The sequence below is a fragment of the Typopeltis vanoorti genome, chromosome 10, assembly GCF_054136105.1.
Source record: "Typopeltis vanoorti isolate ZY-2024b chromosome 10, IOZ_Tvanoo_1.0, whole genome shotgun sequence".
Lineage (NCBI taxonomy): Eukaryota > Metazoa > Arthropoda > Arachnida > Uropygi > Thelyphonidae > Typopeltis > Typopeltis vanoorti.
In genome coordinates, this window is record NC_143558.1 from 1427866 (window position 1) to 1451276 (window position 23411).

The window sequence follows — 23411 nt, forward strand, 5'->3', positions numbered from 1 at the left end:
AAGCTAAAGGCAGCTCATACCCTAAAAGAGAGTTTGATGTAGCATTAGTTTCTCATGCTAATGGAGATAATCCTTTAACAGTTCTACAAGGATTTATTGAAAATTTGCCTTGTGAAATCTTACTTGACACTGGTGCACATATTTCACTCATTTCTTATAGTTTGTTTAATAAAATTAAAACTTTAATTCCAAATGACATTTCAGTTTAAGTTATCCAATTAAGCTGAAGGGTATATTTGAATCAGAAATTTCAGCTGATAAGCAAATAAAGTTTTTTATTTCAATTCCTTGTTTTCCTTTGAAAGTTTGTCATCCATTAGTAGTTCTTCCACTAATCCAAATGTACAAGTAATATTTGGAATTCATTTTCTGAAACGTCATGCTTTTGCATGTAATTTTGTTGATGGTACTGTGTCCTTGTGTAGATTAGAATGCTGTTTGGACGACACATTAGGTGAAAAAGGAAAATTAGAGCAATTTCCTGAAGTTTTTAACCACACTGATGATAATGATCAAGTGTTTAATATTGACTCTAAAGAAAGATGATTATCCCCTCTGTTATTCATTATCTATGTGGATCACATTATGAAGGAAAGTGGTATTAAACCTGATATCAATGGAGATGCTAATGTCAGCTCTTTGCTTTATGCGGATCTTGTTATACTTCTAAATAAATCGCCACAAGTCTGCAAGATTCACTGACTAAATTGAATAAATGTTGTAATAGATATGATATGAAGAAGACAAAGACAATGAAAATAGGCAGAAGCATTGAAAATGTCAGCTGCATTGTGAATGGGGAACCTGTGGAACAAGTAAAACATTTCAGCTACTTAGGCATGATTTTTAGTGAAGATGGTAAAGAAGAACATCTAAGAAAGTTTTAAAGTGAATAAAAGCCCAACTTTTATTCGCTTTAAAACTTTCTTAATAAAGAGCCATGGACTAAAGGATGTAGCAGAGGCATGGCGAGCTGGCTACATTATTATGCCAGTAACTTCCATGAACAGGAAAAAGTCTACAAACCAAGATAGTGCTACTGCATACAGGACAGCTGACGCACCTACTCGAAGACCACATAGAGTAGGTGAGAAATCAGCAATGTGGTCAGCAAAGGACGTGAAACACGTAGCCACCCTCAACATGAGATCATTATACCGACCTGGAAAATTGCAATTAGTCCAGGAAAATTTAAAAAGACTGAAATGGAGTGTTTTAGGCTTATCAGAGACACAATGGTGCGGAGATGGATTCATTGATTTACCAGAAAGAAGACTATATTTCTCAGGAAGAAAAGATAACATACACGGAGAAGGAGTTGCATTATTAATGGAGAAGAAACTTACACACTCAGTAATTGAAATAAAACCTGTGTCTCCTAGAATAATCACAGCCAAATTTCAAGCAAAAGAAAAAGGTCAAACAATTAAAATAATCCAAATATATGCACCAGACAGTAACCATTCAGAGGAAAAAATGGAAAATTTCTATGAAGAACTACAACAGGAAATAGAGAACTCATGATAGTGACGGGCGATTTTAACGCTAAATTAGGACAGTTCACAGCAGACAAAAAAGGTGTGATGGGGATTGGATATAGAGAGCTTAACGACAGAGGAGAACAGTTATTCCACTTCTGTAAAGCAAACAATCTAATGATTTCAAAAACATTGTTCTATCTTCGCCCTAATAATAAATATACGTGTGGACATCCCCAGACGGTAATATAAAGAACTGCATAGACTATATCATCATAAACTAACAATGGAAAAGATCAGTAAATAATGTATGAACATTAAGAAGCTTTGATTTCAACACTGACCACGAAATATTAACTGCCAAAGTGAAGATAAAATTCAACAAGAAAAGATATTAGAAAAGAAGAAAACATCAACCTATCAAAACTAAAAGATAGCTCAAGCAAAAGTTAATTTTTAGAAGATGTGCTCAAAATTTAAACCCTTCATCTTCCAGAACAGAAGGAAAAGAAGCAGCATTATCAATTGCAAAAGACACTCTAGTTACCAAACCCAAAATAAACAAACAGTGGATAACCCAAGAAATCTTAACTACAATAGAAGAAAAAAGAGAGGCCAAGCTACTTGTAAACCAACAAAACAATGAAGAGAATAGAGAAAATACAGAGTACTAAAAAATTAAGTTAATAACCTCTGCAAAAAAGCCAAAGAAAAATGGTTAGAAGAAAAAAAGCTAAGAAATGTCAAGAATCATACCAACAATACAACTTAAGTCTTCCATGACACTATAAGAGAAATTACAGAGGAATTCTCAGCAAAAGCAGTAACAATGATAAACAACATGACTGAAACTGGGAATATTGAAGATATAAGAAAAATATGGTCAAATCATTTTAAGGCTGTCTTTCACCAAGGAAACAAAACTACAATGCCAACAATAGAAGAAAATAACGACCACCCAAAAATTTTATAGGAAGTTAGATACATAATAAAACAGATGAAAAACAGTAAGGCACCAGGCATCGATACTATCCCTACTGAACTGTTATATGGAGACAGCTCATCAATAGAATATTTAGCAATCCTATTCAATAAAATACTACAAACAGGAGAGATCCCAATATACAAGAAAAGAGACTGCAGAAATTACAGACCAATCAGTTTACTCAAACACCTATAAAATATTCGTAAGAATTATACAAAATAGATTAAAAAAACACCTATGAAGAACTGATAGGAATAGAACAAGCTAGTTTCCAAGGAAACTATTCAACAATAGACCAGATTTTCACATTGCACCAATTAGCAGAGCTAAGTTGGGAAGACCATAAAGAACTATATTGTTGTTTTGTGGTCTTTAAACAAGCTTTCGATAGCATCAATAGAGAAGTCCTTCTTAAAGTTCTACTAGAAAAAGCAAATAGATAAATATATAATAGTTTTTGATCAAATATTACTCTAAGACAAATGCAATTATTAAAAAGGATACACTCACAACAGAACCCATAGAGATCCAAAAAGAAGTAATGCAAGGATGCCCATTATCCCCAATGCCTATTCAACATATATCTAGATGAAATTGTAAAGAAGGCAATAGACAATGAGCCTGGAATCAATGTCAATTGTTTAAACATAAATAATATCAAATATGCGGATGATCTCGTCCTTATTACAAGAACCCCAGATGAACTACAAAGGTTGATAAACAAGCTAAATGAAACCTGTAAAAACATATGACATGACAATAAATATACAAAAGACAAAAGTGATGAAAATAGGGAGGAACAGAACTACCATCTCAGCTATCCTAAATGGAGAACAAGTAGACAACTTCATATATCTTGGATCAAAACTAACAGAAACATAGATGAACTTGAAACAAAACAAACACAGAATAGTTATAGGATGGACCATCATGGGAAAATTATATATCTTGTTTGTTTTCCAGAAAATCTGGAAAACAAACAAGATATATAAGCAAGCCAAAATCGAATTATATGAATCAATAATTATACCAACAGTCATCTATGGAGCAGAAGCATGGGCAATTAAGAAAACAGAGGAGAAAAAACTGCTGGCATTTGAAATGAAATGCTTAAGATTAAGAAAAATAAATGGAACAAGTTGGATAGAAAAGAAAACAAACAGCACAGTCAGACAAGAATTATTGTATAAAAGAGAATAATAGAAAAAATTAGAAAACAATAACTGAGATGGTTTGGCCACACTGTACGCATGGATGCAGACAGACTTCCTAACGTCCTAATCAATACTTTTCAAAACTGAAAAAAGAAGACCCGGAAGACCAAGAATTACCTGGCTGAAATCAATAAAGAACGTTTCTTGATGCAGAACATATAAGGAACTTTTTTGAACAGCAAGGAATAGAGAAGACTGGAAGATCCTGCTCAATGGAAGACTCAACCCTTCTCAGATGGAAGAGAAGAAGAAATTTCATAGCCATTATCAATATAGTTATAGGAAAACACAAAAAAAGAACATTTCAGTTGAAAGCACATCATATTATGTTCACTATCGGCTGCAGGAGAATAGCTCCATCTGCATTAATGGATATTCAAAATAAATCACAATAAATTAATTTAGTTAAAAATTGTAAATATAAACAATTTAATTACAAATTAAATTATGTTTGTATTTAAAAAGTTAAACATAACACCAAAATGTTACACAAAAGTTACTTTCCAGAAGAAGTAACTTTTGTGTAACATTTTGATTTTGTTCCACTGAATCCTGTGTTTTGTAAATAAAGAGTGGCCTACTAATCTGGATTTGTTGGGTTCTTTAAGTAAAATTGCATCCCTGATGTTCTTCAAGACGAATTTGTGCAGCTCAATCAGTTTGTCCATAATTCACAAGAGCAGGGGATTCTGTAAACTCCAGGATAAGAAAGAGGAGGATATTTGTCTTTAGGTGAGATATGGAAGATATTTTAAGTTTGCGAACTGGACAGAAAGTGACTTGCACATTAATCTGTCAAAGGAATCTTGCTATCTCTTTTGAAAGTTCTTTAACATATGGAATACAAATTCTGGTAATTTCTTCTTGCAGCAGGTTAGGATGGCAGCCATGATTGATTATTTTTTCAATAGTTTTTGCATTATAACCATTAGCAATAAAGGTAGTTCTGATAATAAACAGTTCTTTGTTTAGAAGAGAATCTGTAGAACACATTTTATGAGCTCTGTTCACTAAAGATTTGATTACACCATATTTCTGACAAGGGTGATGATGTGAGTTAGAATCAGTGTATTTACCACTATGAGTTGGTTTTCTATATACTCAGCAGGGTTTCTGAACTATATAAAGAAATAAATATAAATAAAAAAATGAAAAATGTTTTAACGTTGGTGGGAGTCATTAAAAAAAAAATGCATTTCTTAATGTCCATCACTCCTCACCTTCGCAAGGTTTGACATGTATCCACCTGGATACTAAATGAACAAGGATTGACTGCAATTCGGGACTTAGCCAGCCAAATTGCATTCTTTTCAGTAAGGCCATGCTATACGACAATCCACTTATATGACTATTTTCAGTTATGACCAGTATGACACTGCACTTGCTCATATGATGGTTTTAGTGACATGGCACTCCCGTGAATCAACATGCACAGTTTTTGTGGAACTGTTTATGTCATTGCTCACTGCATCTCTCTCTCTCTCAGTTTTTAGTTATAAATTATAAGGTTTTTTATTTTATTGTTGTTAATAATGGTAGATTATTATTAACAACAATATTTCACTAGATTATTATCCAGTGAAAAGAAGGAAAATTCATAAACCTATTACATTAAAATTATTGAATTTAGTGATGAGGCATATTTTAGACCTTTTTCCTATGCATTAGCTTATGTAAATAAATGTTATTCAGTTACTCATATAATTACTACTTAAAAATGTTATTTAGCTATTACATCTATAAGTGAGAGGGGGAAAAAAGGTAATGATTTGCTATCCAATGGCTTTGGAACCTAACATGTCATATGACAAGAATATTATTTTATTGACTAAAACCAAAACGATGATATAATATGGTGAAATATTGTGCTAGATGGGACCTTGGCCAGTTCAGTAAGATCCCACACCATTTCATGGTGGAACCAGAGCAAACAGTCAAATATAGCAAAATTCAGTTACTGGAACACAAACTGAATGTCAGCAGAAGTGATGCGAAACATTGTATGAGTAGCAGCTGAAAAAACAAGTGCAAGTCACAGAAGAATTAGAAAAGTACCACGACATGTTTGGTGTGACCGAGATAAAGATTAAAATAGGTGAAATATACTGTTAAATAATAAACTGTAAGAGATTATATTTGAGCAGTACTGATCATTGCCTATTTGATTCTACTTACATCCAATGTCTTGACCATTTGAATAATCTGTAATGTTTTAAACCGGCACTTTTTTCAAAAATGCTATTAAAATGTTAGTACTGTACTGTACGTGCATGTGTGCTTGTGCAAGCCTCTGTGTTTCAATTGGAAGAACAATGGTATGTTGCACCCTTCGATTGGAAAAGGCCTAAGTTTGATTCTAGTCATGATGGGGAGAAACTATATGTTTTTTTTTTTTTTTTTTAATTGAAAGTGAGTTAGCCAATCTCGTAGCTGTAGCAGGGTTTTTTCTTCTCAGAAACTCTGGTTTTTCATCTTGCATACAGAATTGGCCTTCAGAACATGCAATTTACAGACAAAATACTAATGGTGGTGGTGGGCAGTAGATGGCATTGGTGTAGATTAGTGTTTCTCCAAGTGTGGTACCGCGTACCCCCCAGGGTACGCAAAAGGTCTTCAGGGAGTAAGTGACAATTTTCGGCTATGCGTCATTAATGCATGCAATCATTATATTTCTCAACAAATAGTGCAATTAGAGCCAACTGGGATAAAAAGGCACTAACTAATGAATCACTTATCACTTCTCCCCTCCAACAGAAATTGCTGTATAGACTCATGCAAACCATATGTTGTCGGTGCAACATATGGTTTTGCTTGACACCACCCCGTCGTGAACATGTTAAAACTGTGAAATATATAGTAAACGTGTTTCATCAGATATTGTGGAATTCGGTTGAAGAGAATTAGCATTTCAACTCAACTGTTGGAATGCTAATTTGTCTTTGCTTCACGCTATCTTTTGTTAATACTGCACCAATCATATGCACCTCTTCATAGCTGCTCTACATATCTCAAGTCTTCTAAATTACTGGTAATTTTTTGGATAGAGGATTTTGACGATGCACACAAGGAAACTGTTCTCGATGCTTAAAGTAGCGATAGTGAGTTGGAGCTTCTTGGTAAGTCACACCATTTGCATTTTTTTTTCTGAAAACTTTAGTTTCCGAAACTCCCTGCATATGTTTCGCACCCGAATTTTTAGCTTTAATTTTGAGAAAAAAGTGCAAGTTATATTCGAGTAACTACGGTAATTTTTTTAGCTTTCAAATTCTTAAGTATGGATCATTGGTTAAAGATTGGATTTATAAAAACCACAAAAGAGAGCAATATAGCAAATAGAAGTAGCTGTAAGCAACAAGAAAACGTTGATATTGCATCTGGATGAAATGAAATTGATAAGGGTGTGTCGTCTTACATCTCTAGAGAACCAACTAGGAAGAGGATTAAAAATCTTCGTAAGTATGATATGATATTACTTGAAATGTGGATTTTCATGGATAGGAAATGAAGAGGAACCTATTCCAAATTTTTTTCTATTAAAAATAAATCATATTTTTTGATTACATAAACATAAATTCAAATAAAATAGACATTTATAATTAAATATACTTTATTTATTTATTATTTGATAAGGGGGTACTTGGTAATATTGAAAATTTAAGAAGAGATACTCAGATATCTGAAGTTTGAGAAACAACAGTGTAGATTAAGATAATAGTATTGGTAGATGTAGTGGTGGAGATGGAGAGTTATGGAGTAGGTGCCCTCCCTCGATGAATCTTTGGACTTCTTGTGGTTCTTGTAATAATAGATAATATAGTATTGTTATTATATATGTTGCATTTTATAGTGCATTTAAATTTCATAATGCATTTGCTGGTCTGGTTGGCAAGTGATTAGCTTATCTGCTCTCCAGTAAACAGGCTGCAGGTTCGAATCCCACTGTGGACATAGATATTTGTGAATGTCTTTAGGTTGGAGATGAATTTCATTGCCTGGTGTGAGACCACTATCCCAATTATTGGAAGCCTGAAGTGGCTTGAAAAAGTTTTGTGTTTTGCCTCTAAAGTAGGGTTTCTGGACTATGTAAAAAATATAATAAACAAAAAAATAAAATCAATGAAATAGAAAAAAAAATGCTTAGCCCACTCCCAGTATGAATGTACTATAAATGTGTGTGTGTGTGTGTGTGTGTTTACAAACAAACCTTTTGTGACTGGAAGCACATAAAAATATATAAGTGAACTACATCTACATCATCTTTGAGAAGCTAGTTACTAGAGAGAGAGTTTTCGGTATTGAGATCACGTTTATTAAAGAATAAAAAACCCCGACAAGTTTCATTCATCGTAAGACTTACATCATCAGAGGTAATGGTGTATAAAAGTTTAACAACTAAAGATTATTGATAATTGATAGTCAATTAGATGTTTTTTTTTTTTTTTTTTTTTTTGACTTCACAACTGTTCATTTATTGAGAACCTGAATATAAAATGATACGTTTGTTACTGTATAGCTGTTGGAACAATGCTAGTTGTTGCCATGTTCTGTGGCTCACGCGTGTTATATCTGAAGTCCGAGGCAGTTGAATTTTTGATAAAAGCAGACCACACTTGATGTAAAATCAAGCCTTGATTTTTATAGCATTGTGTAGGAATTCTAAGCATTTTCGCAGCTTCTTTAAATTTTCTTGTGAAATAGTTCTTAAATTGTCTCAGACCTCAGATATAACACACGTGAGCCACAGCACGTGGCAACAACTAGCATTGTTCCAACAACCATATAGTAAAAAACGTATCATTTTGTATTCGGGTTCTGAATTAATGAACAGTTGTGAAGTCAAAAAAAAACATTAATTGACTATCAGTTATCAATAATTTTTGGTTGTTGTGTTAAACTTTTATACACCGTTACTCCTGATGATATGTCTTACGATGAATGAAACTTGTCAGGTTTTTTATTCTTTTATTTTTTATTGTTTAATAAATGTGTAGTCTCAATACCGAAAACTATCTCCAGAATTGCTTACCCACAGAAACCTTCGCTTAGCTAGTTACTAAATTATAGGTGATGAACTAAGCAACAAGATGTTTATTTTTGGATTTGCTGTTCTCTTCTTTTGGTTGTTGTGTTAAACTTTTATCACCGTTACTCCTGATGATATGTCTTACGACGAATGAAACTTGTCAGGTTTTTTATTCTTTTATTTTTTATTGTTTAATAAATGTGTAGTCTCAATACCGAAAACTATCTCCAGAATTGCTTACCCACAGAAACCTTCGCTTAGCTAGTTACTAAATTATAGGCGATGAACTAAGCAACAAGATGTTTATTTTTGGATTTGCTGTTCTCTTCTTGCTGCATTATGCAAAATCTTGTTCCCACAAATATGCTAAATCTTGGATTTACTATCTGTTATGTTTATAAAGAGATTTATAAGACTCCAGTAGGATAGTTTCCTCATCTGGAGACCGGATTTTAGGATCTTAGCCTATTTTTATAGTGTGCCAACAAATATCTCATATGCCAAGGGTTTGTGTCAACATTATATTAAACTTTTGAAATATAAATTCCTGTAACATATTTTAATAATTACATAAATAAACATTTCCACAATTTCGTGTTTTCTTTTTCAGTTAGTAATGAACAACTTCGAGGGGAAACTCTTATTGATCAAGCTCATATTCTTCAGTGGATAAGTTTTGCAGATAATGAGATAATTCCAGCTGCATGCACTTGGGTATTTCCATGTCTTGGAATTATGCAGTGCAATAAACAGGTATTATATTCCTTTATTCACGAATGTCTCTGATATTAAATATTGCATTATCTGGTTAGTTTCTTGCCCAGAGCCAGCAAGAATTTATAAAATGTTTTCTGTTTCAACAAAACCAGTGGTTTTTGTGTGTCTTGGAGAGTAAGAGGTCTCCTAAACTGAAAACAAAAGAAACCCTTAAAATTTAATTATTATTAAACAATTAAAGTTTTTATTCTTTTCATACTTTGCACCGTGATAATTTTTTTGCCTGAATATGATCTATTTTCACAATGAAAAACTCTCAAGGAATAAAGAAATTATAATAGGTGTCCTATAGTGAATTTCTTTTAGCATAGTATCCAAAGAGTAAATTTTGAGAAGTGTGCTCTGGGTAAGAAGGAGTTTTAAAAATTGTAAAAAATTAAATTTTAAATCAGTCCTTCATTATTATTTATTTATTTATTTATTTTTGATGGCTAAAAATAAATTACTATTTTAAACTGTCTTCCTAAGTCTGTTGCTGACTTTTAAACTAAAATAAAATAAATAAAACAAAATAGGTAAATTGTTGAATTTCTGTTTTTATATGTTTATAACCACAGATTAGTAAATGCCCTTCACAGGAGAGTTTTTTCCTTTGCAAATTCCATTATTTTAATCTCTGGGTACAAATGTTCAATGTTAGTAGAATGTAGTGAAGAACAGGAATTCTTATTCTCTCCTTGTTGACACCTAGCATCTGGTCCTTTGTAGTGGACCAGCTGCTGATGGAAGGTAGATGAATTACAGATTTAAAAAGTGGCACAAATCATAGAATATTAAAAAAATGTTGGGTGGAATAAGAGAAGCAGAAACAGTTCATCAGAAGGAAATAAATCATGGAAACCTATAATAATAACCATAATAATGAAATCAGTACAAAATATAAAATCAGATCAATAAAAAATAAATATATAAAGGAAAAAATGAAATGCTCGCAAAATTGGCAGAGGAAAAATTAGACAGTTTGAAATTAATATGAAGAATAATCCCACACTGTTTCTTTCAGCATTTGATAGATCTATTGATTTGGTTTGATTATATGAGAGATTCCAAGTGTTAATGCTTATAATGCCATATTCAGTAATTATATGGCTTAATTTTTAAAACATCAGAAGACTATACTAAAAAAAAAATATTAAAAAAAAAAAAGAAACACTTAGGACGATTGAGCATGTTATGATCATGCTCAAAATAATACATCCAATTTCTCCAGAATTGACAGTACTGTTTCTTCATTTTAGTGCCAGCACTTATTTTGCTTGGAATCTGAAAAACAGTAATGTATGATTTAATTTCACTGGAATTATAGTTGAAGCAACTAAGATTATGAGGTCAATAAGTTCATCAGTTGTGTGTAATCTCTGGCTAGTTTGCCTGTCTTGTAGAATTAAAAACTTAAGGTTGTAGAAGGAAGTCCTGTCTCCTACATATATTAGCTCACCTTCAGTTGAAAATGATGAAAATTCCACTGATAAATGTTCCTGAAATCCTAAATAGGATTCAAACTTAGGTTTTTTCCAACCACAGGCAGTTGTCATATTGTTCTTAACACTGCATTATGGAAGAATTAAGCAGATTGCAGAAATATTTATTATTGTGCTATCTGGTCTATCACCCAGCCACTTTTATCTCAGAATTATCTTCATCCATCCATTCTCATTTACTTCGGTTTTTGTAATAGATTTTAATGCAGCATCTTGTCAGAAGCCTTCACAATGCCAAGCATTATTGCTTCATTGATTAAATTATAGAGGAGTTGACCAAAAAATGAGACTATAAGGGTTATCTTTCTCTTGTGTAAAATTATTCAGTATAGTAGGCTAGCAAAAGCATGAGAGCAATGGTTAAGGTCTTGCTAAAATGTCGTTTGGGAAAGTATGCAGTAGACTTGATTGAGTTTGGGATTACAATTAATAGTTTGAAGAAAGTTCCCTAAATCTGTAGCACATCACCATCACTGCACATTAACACCACACTCACTTAAAAATTCATAGATTAGGTCAGAAATTTTGAGTTGCTTAATCTTTTGCATTTAACTTTTTTGAAACAAAACTCCAAAAACAATTTTACAATTTGCTTAACATACATTCTCATTCAATTTGGAATTATGTACACACATGGACAAAGAAATTAGCACACCAAGAAGGAAGCATAGGATTCAACTGAAATTTTATTGGTGTAATGATACAGGTGAGCGATGCACATGATGGCAAAAACAGAGCTGAAGGACAATTAGAAAGGGATCTGTGGTATGCAATTGGGTCATCAGTAGTGCGTTTCACTGCCTCGTGCAGCATTACATGCTGCAATATGGTTCTGCATGGTGGCGAACAGATGCCTGATGTTGTCCTGCGGCAGACTGGCCCACACGTTGGATGCCGTGCTCCAAATCCCGGATATTGTGTCACGGTGGGAGCTGCCGTTTCAGATGTTCCCAAACATGCTCGATAGGGGACAAGTCCAGGGAACGGGCAGGCCATGAAAGTGTCTGTACACGACGTAGGCAGGCCTGGGCAACCCGAGCCGTGTGCAGATGGGCATTATCCTCCTGGTATTCCGGCCAGGAATGGGAGAACGTAGGATGTTGTCCACATACTGCTTCCCCGTCAATGCATCATGTACCACTACTAGGAGTGATCGGCTATCATAAGCTATGGCTCTCCAGACCATAATGCCTGCTGTGCGGGAGGTGTGGCACTTGATAGCGAGGTCGGGATTGTGTCCTTGACCAGGGGTCCTCCACACCCAGACACGATGATCATCTGTCCCCAAGACGAAGCGGCACTCGTCGCTGAAGACCACACATCGCAAATGGCATTCCACGTCACACCACTGCAAACGGAGTCAGCAGTGTTAATGGGAGCATCTACGATCCCATTGCCCCTTACCGACGCCTTTCCTGACACCTCGCAGAGGCGTCGGGAAATGGTTCATGGGCACACAGGAGCCCCTACATCTGCCTGTATAGTGGACCAGGTCACCGTGGGATCCCTCCGTGCTTGCCGCATGATCTGTCGATCCTCTCTAGCGTTGGCCCTCCTGATCCGACCAGTGCCGCTCTGCCTTGTGGCAGTGCCGGAACGTGTCCACATCTCCCAACACTAGCAGACAGTATGGTCAGAACAGTTCATGTGCATGTCTGTACGGCGTGCCGACCACCCTCCGGTTTTCATGCCGATGATCATACCTCTGTCAAAGTCCGTAAGTTGCTTAAATCGACATCTCTGGCATCTACCTGGCATTGTTGTCACTCTGTACTCTAGCTTGCGTCGGCCGGTACTTTTTGCTTTAATCGGCTATCAACTACACGCTGGCTTTATAAGGCTGCCGGTTCGTGCTTGCAGTGCAACCAGAGGGTGTGTGGGCATGCACAATCACATCAGACTTGGATCATTTGCATACCACCCCGCACTCTAGCTATTTGCTTAGTTTTGCCGTTGTACCATGTTTTCTTCCAGGTGCGCTAATTTCTTTGTCCGTGTGTATTATAAAGAAATATGTTGCTGGAGGAAGTGTGATGATAGTCTGCAAAAATCTCACATATTGTGATTTACTTATTATATTCATTTTTACAGTATTATATATACAAAGCATGAATTTCATATAGAGTTTTTAACTGTTATTACATGATAAAATTATCTAAAAATATGTGTTTGCATTTATTAATGCAACTGTACACGTTAGTCTTATTGGAGCTGCCATGTGGGTAAACAGTGGTATAGTAAAGGACCGACGTGTATTTAATTATACTTACAATAATAATGCAAGAGCCTCCATAGCTCAGTCGGTATAGACGAAGCACTATGGTCAGAAAGATCTGGGTTCGATTCCTACCCAAGATACGAGGAACCTTTATCTGGTCTCTTTCGACTAAAGGTGAGTTAGCCAGTCTCATATTGAAGTGGGGGGGGGGTTTCACCTGGAAATTTGAATATTTTGTCCCTCAGAACAAACAAATTGGCCCCGTGAATACACGCATCTACAGACATAGGACACTGGGGGACATAGAGCCAACCACCTTATCCTTGAGACGGTAGCAGTTGTCAAGTCCATATCTAACAACCTCAGTGGTTTTGTGAAAATATGCTTAATCATCATCATCAAATTCCTGCCATGTACCCTCAAGGGGTGTACAATTTCAACAATATTCCTCCAAATCAGTCTGTTACTTGTCACAACTTTAATATTATCATATCTTATGTTTCTGTCTTCTAAGGCAATTTTTACTGTATCAATCCATCTATATCTTGGTCTTCCTCTGGGGCATTTTCCTGCCAACCTAGTGGAGAACACTTGTTTTGCTAATCTTTCCTCTCCCATTCTGTTTCAGTGACTATAACACCTGAGATTAGCTCTGCTAATGCATTCCTGGATGCTGACAATGTCAAGTTCTTTCCTAATATCCTCATTTTTAATATGATATTGCCATTGATGCCATCTGTTCACTCCTTTAATCTTTCTCAGGACTCTCATATCTGCGGTCTCTAGTCTGGTCAAGTGTTTTACTTCTGACCCAGCTCTCAGATCCATAAGTTAAAATTGGTTTGAACACAGTCTTGTATACAGCTAATTAGTGTTCCGACTAATTTCTTTCTTATTCCATATGAATTTATTCAATTGACTTCCCACGATACCAGCTTTGCTGATTCTGTTGTCTATTTCTATATTTAGTTTACCATCTTCAGTAAAAATTGTGCCTAAGTAGCTGAAATGTTTTACTTGTTCCACAGGTTCTCCATTCACAACACAGTTGACATTTTCAATGATTCTGCCTATTTTCATTGTCTTTGTCTTTTTATTGCTGACCTTCATACCATATCTATTACAACAGCTATTCAATTTAGTCAGAGAATCTTGCAGACTTGTAGCGGATTTATTTAGAAGTATAACATCATCCGCATAAAGCAAAGAGCTGACATTAACATCTCCAATTTTGATATCAGGTTTAATACCACATTCCTTCATAATGTGATCCATATAGATAATGAATAACAGAGGGGATAATGTACATCCTTGTCTCACACCAGATTTAACATTAAACCATCTTCCTGTACTTCCTTCAATTCTAACTGCTGACTCACAACTCAAATAAAGAGTAAGTATTGCTTGATATAATGCCCCATTGACACCATATAACTGCAGCGTATTGAATAGCTTCTCTCTTGGCACCTTGTCATATGCCTTTTCCAAATCGACAAAACTTAAATACAGATCTTTGTTATATTCCCATGCTTTCTCGACTATTTGTCGTAAAGTGAAGATCTGATCCTGACAGCCTCTATTTGGCCTGAATCCAGCTTGTTCTTCACCAAGCTTTTCTTCCACAATTCTTCTCAACCGTTTCTCAAGTATACTTGCATAGATCTTGCCAGGAACACTCAGTAGGGAAATACCTCTGTAATTCTCACATTCAGTTTTATTTCCCTTTTTATATATGGGTACTATGAGAGCTCTACTCCAATCATCGGGAATTCGTCCCTCTGTCCAGGTTTCTGAACTATGCAGTGCAGCCACTGTAAGACTCTTATACCACCATACTTCAGCATTTCTGGTCGAATATCATCTACTCCTGCTGCCTTTCCACATTTCAAGCCTTTGATGGCTTTTTCTACTTCAAGTATGGATATGTATTCCTGACTGCATGCCTGGTCAGTGTTTTTTATCACTCTGCTGTCATCACTGCTTGTTTCATTTAGCAGTTTTTCAAAGTAATTACTCCATATTTCAAGGATATCTTTTTCTCCTGTTTTCATTTCACCTTTATCATCTCTAATTCCTTTTACAGCACTCTTTCCTCCATTCCTAAGCTTCTTCAACAACCTCCAGAATATTTTGCCACCTTCTTGATATTTATTTTCTATATTCTTGCCAAAGTCCTCCCATGACTTTTGTTTAACTAGTTTTACACACTGTTTAGCTTTCTTACATTTGTCTCTGTATTCTGTAAGAGTAAAAGCTGACTTATTTGCCAGGAACTTTTGATATGCTTTCTTCTTTTCCTTCACTGCCTCTTTAACTTCCTGTGTCCACCAGGGAGTTCTGATTTTTTTATCTTTGCACACAACCTCACCACATGCCTCTCTGGCAGAATCAATCAATGTTTCCTTCAGAGTTTGCCACTGAATCTCCAAGGTTTGATTCCTGTTCTCAAACTGTTTCATTTTCTTTTCAATAATATTTCTGTATTTTAGTCTACAGTTTACATCTGAGAGCTGCTCAACTTTTATTCGCTTTAAAACTTTCTTACATGTTATTCTTTTCAATATGAAATTCAATTTTATCCTGCTCAAGACTAAATAGTGATCACTTCCAATTTCAAATCCTCTGTACACTCTGGTGTCCTGCACCAGGGAAAAAACATCACTATCAACAATAACATAGTCAATGAGACTTTTCTTATTCCTAGTCTCTTCTCTCCATGTGAATTTGTGCACATTTTTATGTTGGAACATGGTGTTAGTAATAACCAGTCCATGTCCTGAGCAGAAATCCAACAGATATTTGCCATTATTATTAGCTTTGCTCTTTTCTCCAAATTTTCCCAAAATATTTTTGTATGTCTCACAATCATTTCCTACTCTACTATTTAGATCCCCAACAAGGACCAACTTTTCCTTTTTCATTGTGTCAGTTGCTTTTTCTAAAGCCTCAAAAAATTCCTCCACTTCTACCTTAGTAGAACCTTCTGTGGGACCATAGGCACAAATAAGTCTCATTGTCCAGTTCCCCATTCTCATATTTGCCCACATTACTCTACTTGAGACTGACTGCCATTCAAGAAGATTAGCCTCGTATTTTGTGTTGAATACTATGGCTACTCCTTCTTTTCCTTGATTGTCATTGCCTGAATATAACATTTTGTATTTATTGCTCAGAAAGATCTCACCAGTTTTGGTCTTTTTTGTTTCAGTCACCCGTATTATGTCGATCTGGTACTTATCTAATTCCTCAGCTAGCTCCATTTCTTTGCCATTCAGGCTTCTTACGTTGATAGTACCGATCTTTAACTCTGGTGATGTTGAGTTGGGGTTTGTTTTCAGATTTGTTCCAGTAGCTGACTTTTCGCTGTTCGCCCTGGTTCCCTGGCGAAAACAACGGGGGCCTTGTTTAACCGGGCGACGCCCCAGCCGGCATGAAATTTTGTCATGTTGTACCATCATTTTTTATTTTGGTTTAACCAATAAGAATACAATTTGGTCGGCTAAATCCCAAATTGCCAGCCCATCCTCATTCGTTCAGTATCAAAGTAGATACCCAACAGGGTGCACCACGAGAAGGTGAGGATTGGACATTAGGTCAGAAGCCCTGGTCGGTTCTCTGCATTCCTTTAAAGGCTATGTGGAGGTCTCCTCTCAGTTATACAGCTTTGACCCTTAAGCACCCCTATTTTGGAACATGATGTTAATAATAACCAGGCCATGTCTTGAGCAGAAATCCAATAGGTATTTGCCATTATTGTTAGCTTTGCTCTTTTCCCCAAATTTTCCCAAAATATTTTTATGTCTGACAATCATTTCCTACTCTGCTATTTAGAACCCCAACAAGGACCAACTTTTCCTTTTTCATTGTGTCAGTTGCTTTCTCTAAAGCCTCAAAAAATTCCTCCACTTCTGCCTTAGAACCATCTGTGGGACCCAGTGGCACACTCAGAATTTAATCTTGGAGGGAACCGAGCACTCAAGATTTAATCTTTGTGGGGGGGAGCAAATTGAGTAGATGATTTGAGAATAAACGCTACACATTGCATACGACCTGACTGATTATCTGCTGTGATTACCAATACATGATACATGTGATCTCCTCTAGTCCTTCTCAGGCAAACGAAGTAGTGCTCGGTTCCGCCCGGAGCACTATTTTGTTTGCCTTGCGCATTCACAGCGGCCGTGATTCCCGGGAGCTATAGGGTATTCCCACCTTATGGTGACCGCTAATTCATAAATAGTATAGAAATCGAAGACATGGCACAACATAAATAAAAAAATTAATTTTAATTATGAAAAGATTTTTGGAAATTTTTCTAGTGTTTTCTTCGTTTTTCTTTTGGAGGGGGTCCAGGCCCCCATGTCTTCCCTTGGTGCGCTGCTGGTGGAACCATACGTAGAAAGTCCATTTCCCCATTCTGGTATTTTCCCACATTGCTACTTAAGACCTGCCTTCCATTCAAGAATATTAGCCTTGTATTTAGTGTTGAATACTATAGTTACTCCTTTTCCTTGATTGTCATTGCCTGAGTATAACATTTTGTATTAATTGCTCAGAAAGATCTCGTCAGTTTTTGTCTTTTATGTTTCAGTCACCCCTATTATGTCGATCTGGTGCTTATCTAATTCCTCAGTGCTTTCTTAGCTAACTCCATTTCTTGGTCATTCAGGCTTCTTTTGTTGATAGTACCGATCTATAACTCTGGTGTGAGTTGGGGTGTGTTTTCAGATTTGTTAAGACAAGATTTTCAGATTTGTCAAGACAAATATGCTTAAGACATAATAATGTAAACCATTGAGAATTATAAAGAAATGATATACATATATTATTTTTTGTTTATTTGTAGCAGTATTCCTATGCAATACACTCTTGTCAAGGCCAATTAATGGGAGCAATTTTTTCACGTTTTGCTTGGAATCTTGGTGAAGTGTGTTACTTATGCGTTTTTTTTTTGAACAGCTGCTGCTTCGTTTGTTTCCTAGGAGGAACAACGAAGTTAATTATTATTGAAATTAAATAGACTGTATCAAGCTTTCATATATCAGTGAGAATGTTATGTGCTCATTTGGAAAGTAAGTGGCATATGCTTCATGAAGTGAACCAAAGTTCTAAAGAATTGGCTTTGGAGCCTCTCAGTCAAATGTATTCCTGTTGTTAGTGATATTTTTCATGCTTAATTCAGCAAAAAATTTAAAGATGTTTTTGATGACTTGCTTGCTAGAAGATATATGCAGGTACAGTAATTAACTGAGATCTTTAGCTTTTATTGTATTCTAAGGAATTTTAGAAAAAGACAGACTGAATGTATGAGTAGAAACTAATGAAAAAATAAAAAATAACGAGGAGAAAAGTACTTTTTTTATGTTGCTCCAACCTGCAAAAGGTTACTTGTAAACCTACAGTACATTTTGTACTGTGAGCAGGCCAAGGATATTTTTTCCCTATTTTTATCAATTTGTGTGTGTGTATTGTACAGTGGTATCTCGCTAATCCGAACCTCTTTAGTCCAGTTATCCGAACTGCAGTTTGAAAGGAAAGTTTTATTTATTATGTATTACTATTTTGTGTACTATTAATAATTAAGGATGTAGCACTCTGAGTTGCTACTGTTTGGGAAGCCGTCGAACCTGAGGCAATTCAAGCGTCATGGAAAAAACTGTGGCCTTCTAGAATTTGCCAAGATAACTATGGTGATACACAAAAAGAGGAAATTCAAAATGTACATAATTTGGTTAAAAATATAAATCCAGATGTTGAAATTTCACAAACAGATCTTATAGAATGGATTACAGGTAGAACCAAAAGTGTCGAAATCAAATCAGACGCTGAAATTATAAATATAAATATGACACTAGAGAATGAATTAGAAGAAGCTGCTGACGATAAAGAACTCGAAGAAAAAAAAAAGTAAAACATGAAGAGGAAGTTGACAGTTTTAATTTGTGTATAGAATGTGCTAAGCAGAATGATATGCTATTCCACAAAATTTTATTGCTATTCGAATGCTTCTTCTCAGAGCTAATGCAGCTCTGAGAAGAAGCATTCGAAAACAGTTTAGCTTCCAAGAAGCATAACAAAATCAATGACGTTTTTTTTTTACAAAGAAATAAAACTTTTTTTTGTGTTATTTTGTGAAACTTTTTTTGTGTTGTGTACAAGAAAGTGATATTTCCTACGCAATTTAAGTTATGTACTGAACTATGCAATTTTATTAAATCAGAATCCTCAACAATACAGGTATATACAAACTAAATGTTTTACTAAAACAAACGTATTATTTTTTAAGTTTTACATTACAATACAGTAGCTTTTTTTCTATCAGTTACTTCATTTATTTATAGAATTAAATTGATGTACCATTAGAATCTGATTATTTTTGTCTTAAACGCTAGTTATTGTTGTCTCTTGGGAGAAAATTGACTAATCCGAATGAACATGGTTTTTATTAGTTTGGATTAGTGAGATACCACTGTATTTTTCATTTTTTTTATTTTTTTACTCTCGAGACCAAATATGGAATTTTTTCAAGCCACTTCAGGCCTCCGATAAGCAGGGCAGTGGTAAAGACAGTCACTAACATCCATGGCCACAGTGGGATCAAGACTATTTAGTCTTGAGCAGGATAAAATTCAATGTCATTTTGAAAAGAAAAACATGGAAGAAAGTTTTTAAAGTGAACAAAAGTTGAGCAGCTCTCAGATGTGAACTGTAGGCCAAAATAATCAAAGATTATTGTAGAAAAAAAAGAAAGAGTTTGAGAACAGGAACCAAACTTTAGAGATTCAGTGGCAAGCCTTGAAGAAAACCTTGAATGATTCAGCCAGAGAGGCATGTGGTGAGGTTGTCTGCAGTGATAGAAAAATCAGAACTCCATGGAACACAGGAAGTTAAAGAAGCATCGAAGGAAAAGAAGAAAGCATATCACAAGTTCCTGGCAAATAAGTCAGCTTGTGCCTCTTAGAGAATACAGAGACAAATGTAAGAAAGCTAAACACTGTGTAAAACTAACTAAACAAAAGTCATGGGAAGACTTTAGTAAGAACATATAAAATAATTATCAAGAAGGTGGCAAGATATTCTGGAGGTTGTTGAAGAAGTTTAGAAATGGAGGAAAGAGTGCTGTAAAAGGAATTAGAAATGATAAAGGCTACATAGAAACGAGAGAAAAAGATATCCTTCTAGTATGGGGTAATTACTTCGAAAAACTGCTAAAGGAAAGAAGCAGTGGTATCACAGTGGTAATAAACACTGACCAGGCATGCTGCCAGCAATACATGTCCATACTTGATGTATAAAAAGCCATCAAAGGCTTGAAATGTGGAAAGGCAGCAGGAGTAGATGATATTTGACCAGAAATGCTGAAGTATGGTGATATAAAAGCATTACAGTGCTGCACTGCATAGTTCAGAAAGTCTGGACAGAGGGACAAATTCCCGATGATTGGAGTAGAGCTCTCATAGTACCCACATATAAAAAGGAAATAAAACTGAATGTGAGAATTATAGAGGCATTTCCCTACTGAGTATTCCTTGCAAGTTTTATTCCAGTATACTTGAGAAACGGTTGAGAAGAATTGTGGAAGAAAAGCTTGGAGAAATACAAGCTGGATTCAGGCAAAATAGAGGCTTTCAGGATCAGATCTTCACTTTACAACAAATAGTTGAGAAATCATGGGAATATAACAAAGATCTGTGTAAGTTTTGTCGATCTGGAAAAGGCATATGACAAGGTGCCAAGAGAGAAGCTATTCAAAGGCTACAGTTATATGGTGACAATGGGGCATTATATCAAGCAATACTTAGTCTTTATTTGAGTTGTAAGTCAGCAGTTAGAATTGAAAGAAGTACAGGAAGATAGTTTAATGTTAAATCTGGTGTGAGACAAGGATGTACATTATCCCCTCTGTTATTTATTATCTGTATGGATGACATTATGAAGGAAAGTGGTATTAAACCTGATATCAAAATTGAAGATGTTAATGTTAGCTCTTTGCTTTATGCGGATGATGTTATACTTCTAAAGAAATCAATTACAAGTCTGCAAGATTCCCCGTCTAAATTGAATAACTGTTGTAATATATATGGTATGAAGGTTAGCATTAAAAAGACAAAGACAATGAAAATAGGCAGAATCGTTGAAAATGTCAATTGCATTGAGAATGGAGAAACTGTGGAACAAGTTAAATATTTCAACTACTTAGGCACGATTTTTAGCGGAAATTGTAAATTAAATATGGAAATGGACAACAGAATCAACACAAGTTGGTATGGTAGGAAATCAATTGAATAAATTCATGTGGAATAAGAGAGAAATTACTCAGAACACTAAATTAGCTGTATACAAGACACTGTTCAAACCAGTTTTAACTTATGTATCTGAGAGCTGGGTCAGGAGTAAAACACTTAACCAAAGACTAGAGACTCGGATATGAGAGTCGTGAGAAAGATTAGAGGTGAACAGATGGCATCAATGGCAATGTCATATTAAAAACGAGGATATTAGGAAAGAACTTGACATTGTCAGCATCCAGGAATGGGTTAGCGGAGCTAATCTCAGGTGGTATGGTCACTTAAACAGAATGGCTAGGAAAATTAGCAGAACAGGTTGTCTCTGTCAGGTTGGCAGGAAAACAACCCAGAGGAAGACCAAGATATAGGTGGATTTATACGATAATAAAGTGCCTTAGATGATAGGAATATAAGATCTGATAATGTTGTAGTCTTGATAAGTAACAGACTGATTTGGAGAAAAATTTTAGATAGAAAATTAGTGATTATGTAAATTTTTCATGTAGTACTATCATATCCTGCACACTCCTTGTACACTGCAGGAATTTGATGATAATGATGACATAAAAAATTAATTTGTGATAAGAATAAAACTTTCCCATATCTTAGATAGAAAGAGGCATTTGCTCTAATTTAAGTTTGGAGATGGTGATGTAAGGCCCCAGTGCTTTCTTTAAACAAATGGTTAAATTTATACCATATCGATGAAGTGCGTTTCAGACTATAGGATGTTATGGTCTTGTATCTATTCCGTGATGTGCCAAGCCAGACTTCTCATATTTACTGTTGCTAATATAAGATTGGTTTCTTCTATTCTAATTTCTACAAAGCATCCAGTTTGTATAAAATAAGAATGATGAAAGCCACAAGGAACTTGGTGGAAACCAGGGAGAGCTATAGAAGACTGTTTATCTTTTGAAGATATGAAACATGCTGATAATTTGTTGATAAGAAAACAAGTGGTCTCGAGAAATTTGGAAATGGGTTCTGAGATTCCAGAAATGTATGGGATTGGAACTCAACATACTGCTTCCTTGTTATTTGTGCTAAGATTATAGGAATTGAAAAGCTGTTATGTGGTCCTTTCTCAGAAACCATTGAGTTTGAACATGTTGCAGTGAAGTTTTATAATTCCAGCCTTCTGTGATGGATGGCAAGCTGATTGCTGTTGAATGTAGTACCCAGTGAAAGTAGGCTTTCAATAAATGAAAGTATTTAATTCACCTGATGGTTGAGCATATATTTTTGCACACCTGTTGAAAGCTCAGATTCATAAAAAAGTGTGTGATTTTCTAGATAAAGTGAGAAATGTTTCCTTACAGCCATTGATATAATGGTTACATCCACGAATAAAATTTACTATGATAATGAAAAGACGACAAAATGTCTTTTAAAAAAATTTTTTTTTTTAGATATTCTACTCTACCACTCGCCATCAGGTGAATTATTTCTATTTATCGATTCTACATTAAACATCATTATTTGGCTCACCATCCATCACAGAAGACTGGAATTATCAAAAATATTATTGTGACGTGCTTTTATTATTTGTTTTACATCTCAACTATTACAGCAGAAACTTTAAACATCAAATGATGTACGAAACTCACTGGCTTCTCAGAAAAGACCATGTAACACCTTTTTAATTTCTATAATCCTAGCTCTGATAATAAGGAAACTGTATGTTTGAGTTCCAATCCCATACACCTCAAACCCATTTCCAGAATTCTTGAGAAATGCAATTTAGCGGCTAGTTTTCTTCCTGTCAACAAATTATCAGCATGGTTTCCATCTTCAAAAGATAAATGTTCTACCTCTAGCTCTTCTTGGCATCTACCAAGTTTCTTGTGATCATTGTTGTTAATCGAAAGTCTTATTCTAATCACACATCAATAATTTTTTATTATTTTTTTTATTTTTTGAGTATGTAGATATTTTTGACCAAAA

At 35.1% G+C, this 23411-nt stretch overlaps 1 protein-coding gene across 1 annotated transcript in view; it reads left to right on the forward strand.

Moving 5' to 3' along the window:
• The window catches only part of eEF1gamma (elongation factor 1-gamma), a 223886-nt gene that overhangs the window by 78628 nt on the left and 121847 nt on the right, over positions 1-23411 (forward strand). The window contains exon 4 of the mRNA XM_090399438.1: positions 9311-9453. Within this exon, the coding sequence (XP_090255564.1) occupies positions 9311-9453 (143 nt within the window). The remainder of the gene's footprint in view (positions 1-9310; positions 9454-23411) is intronic.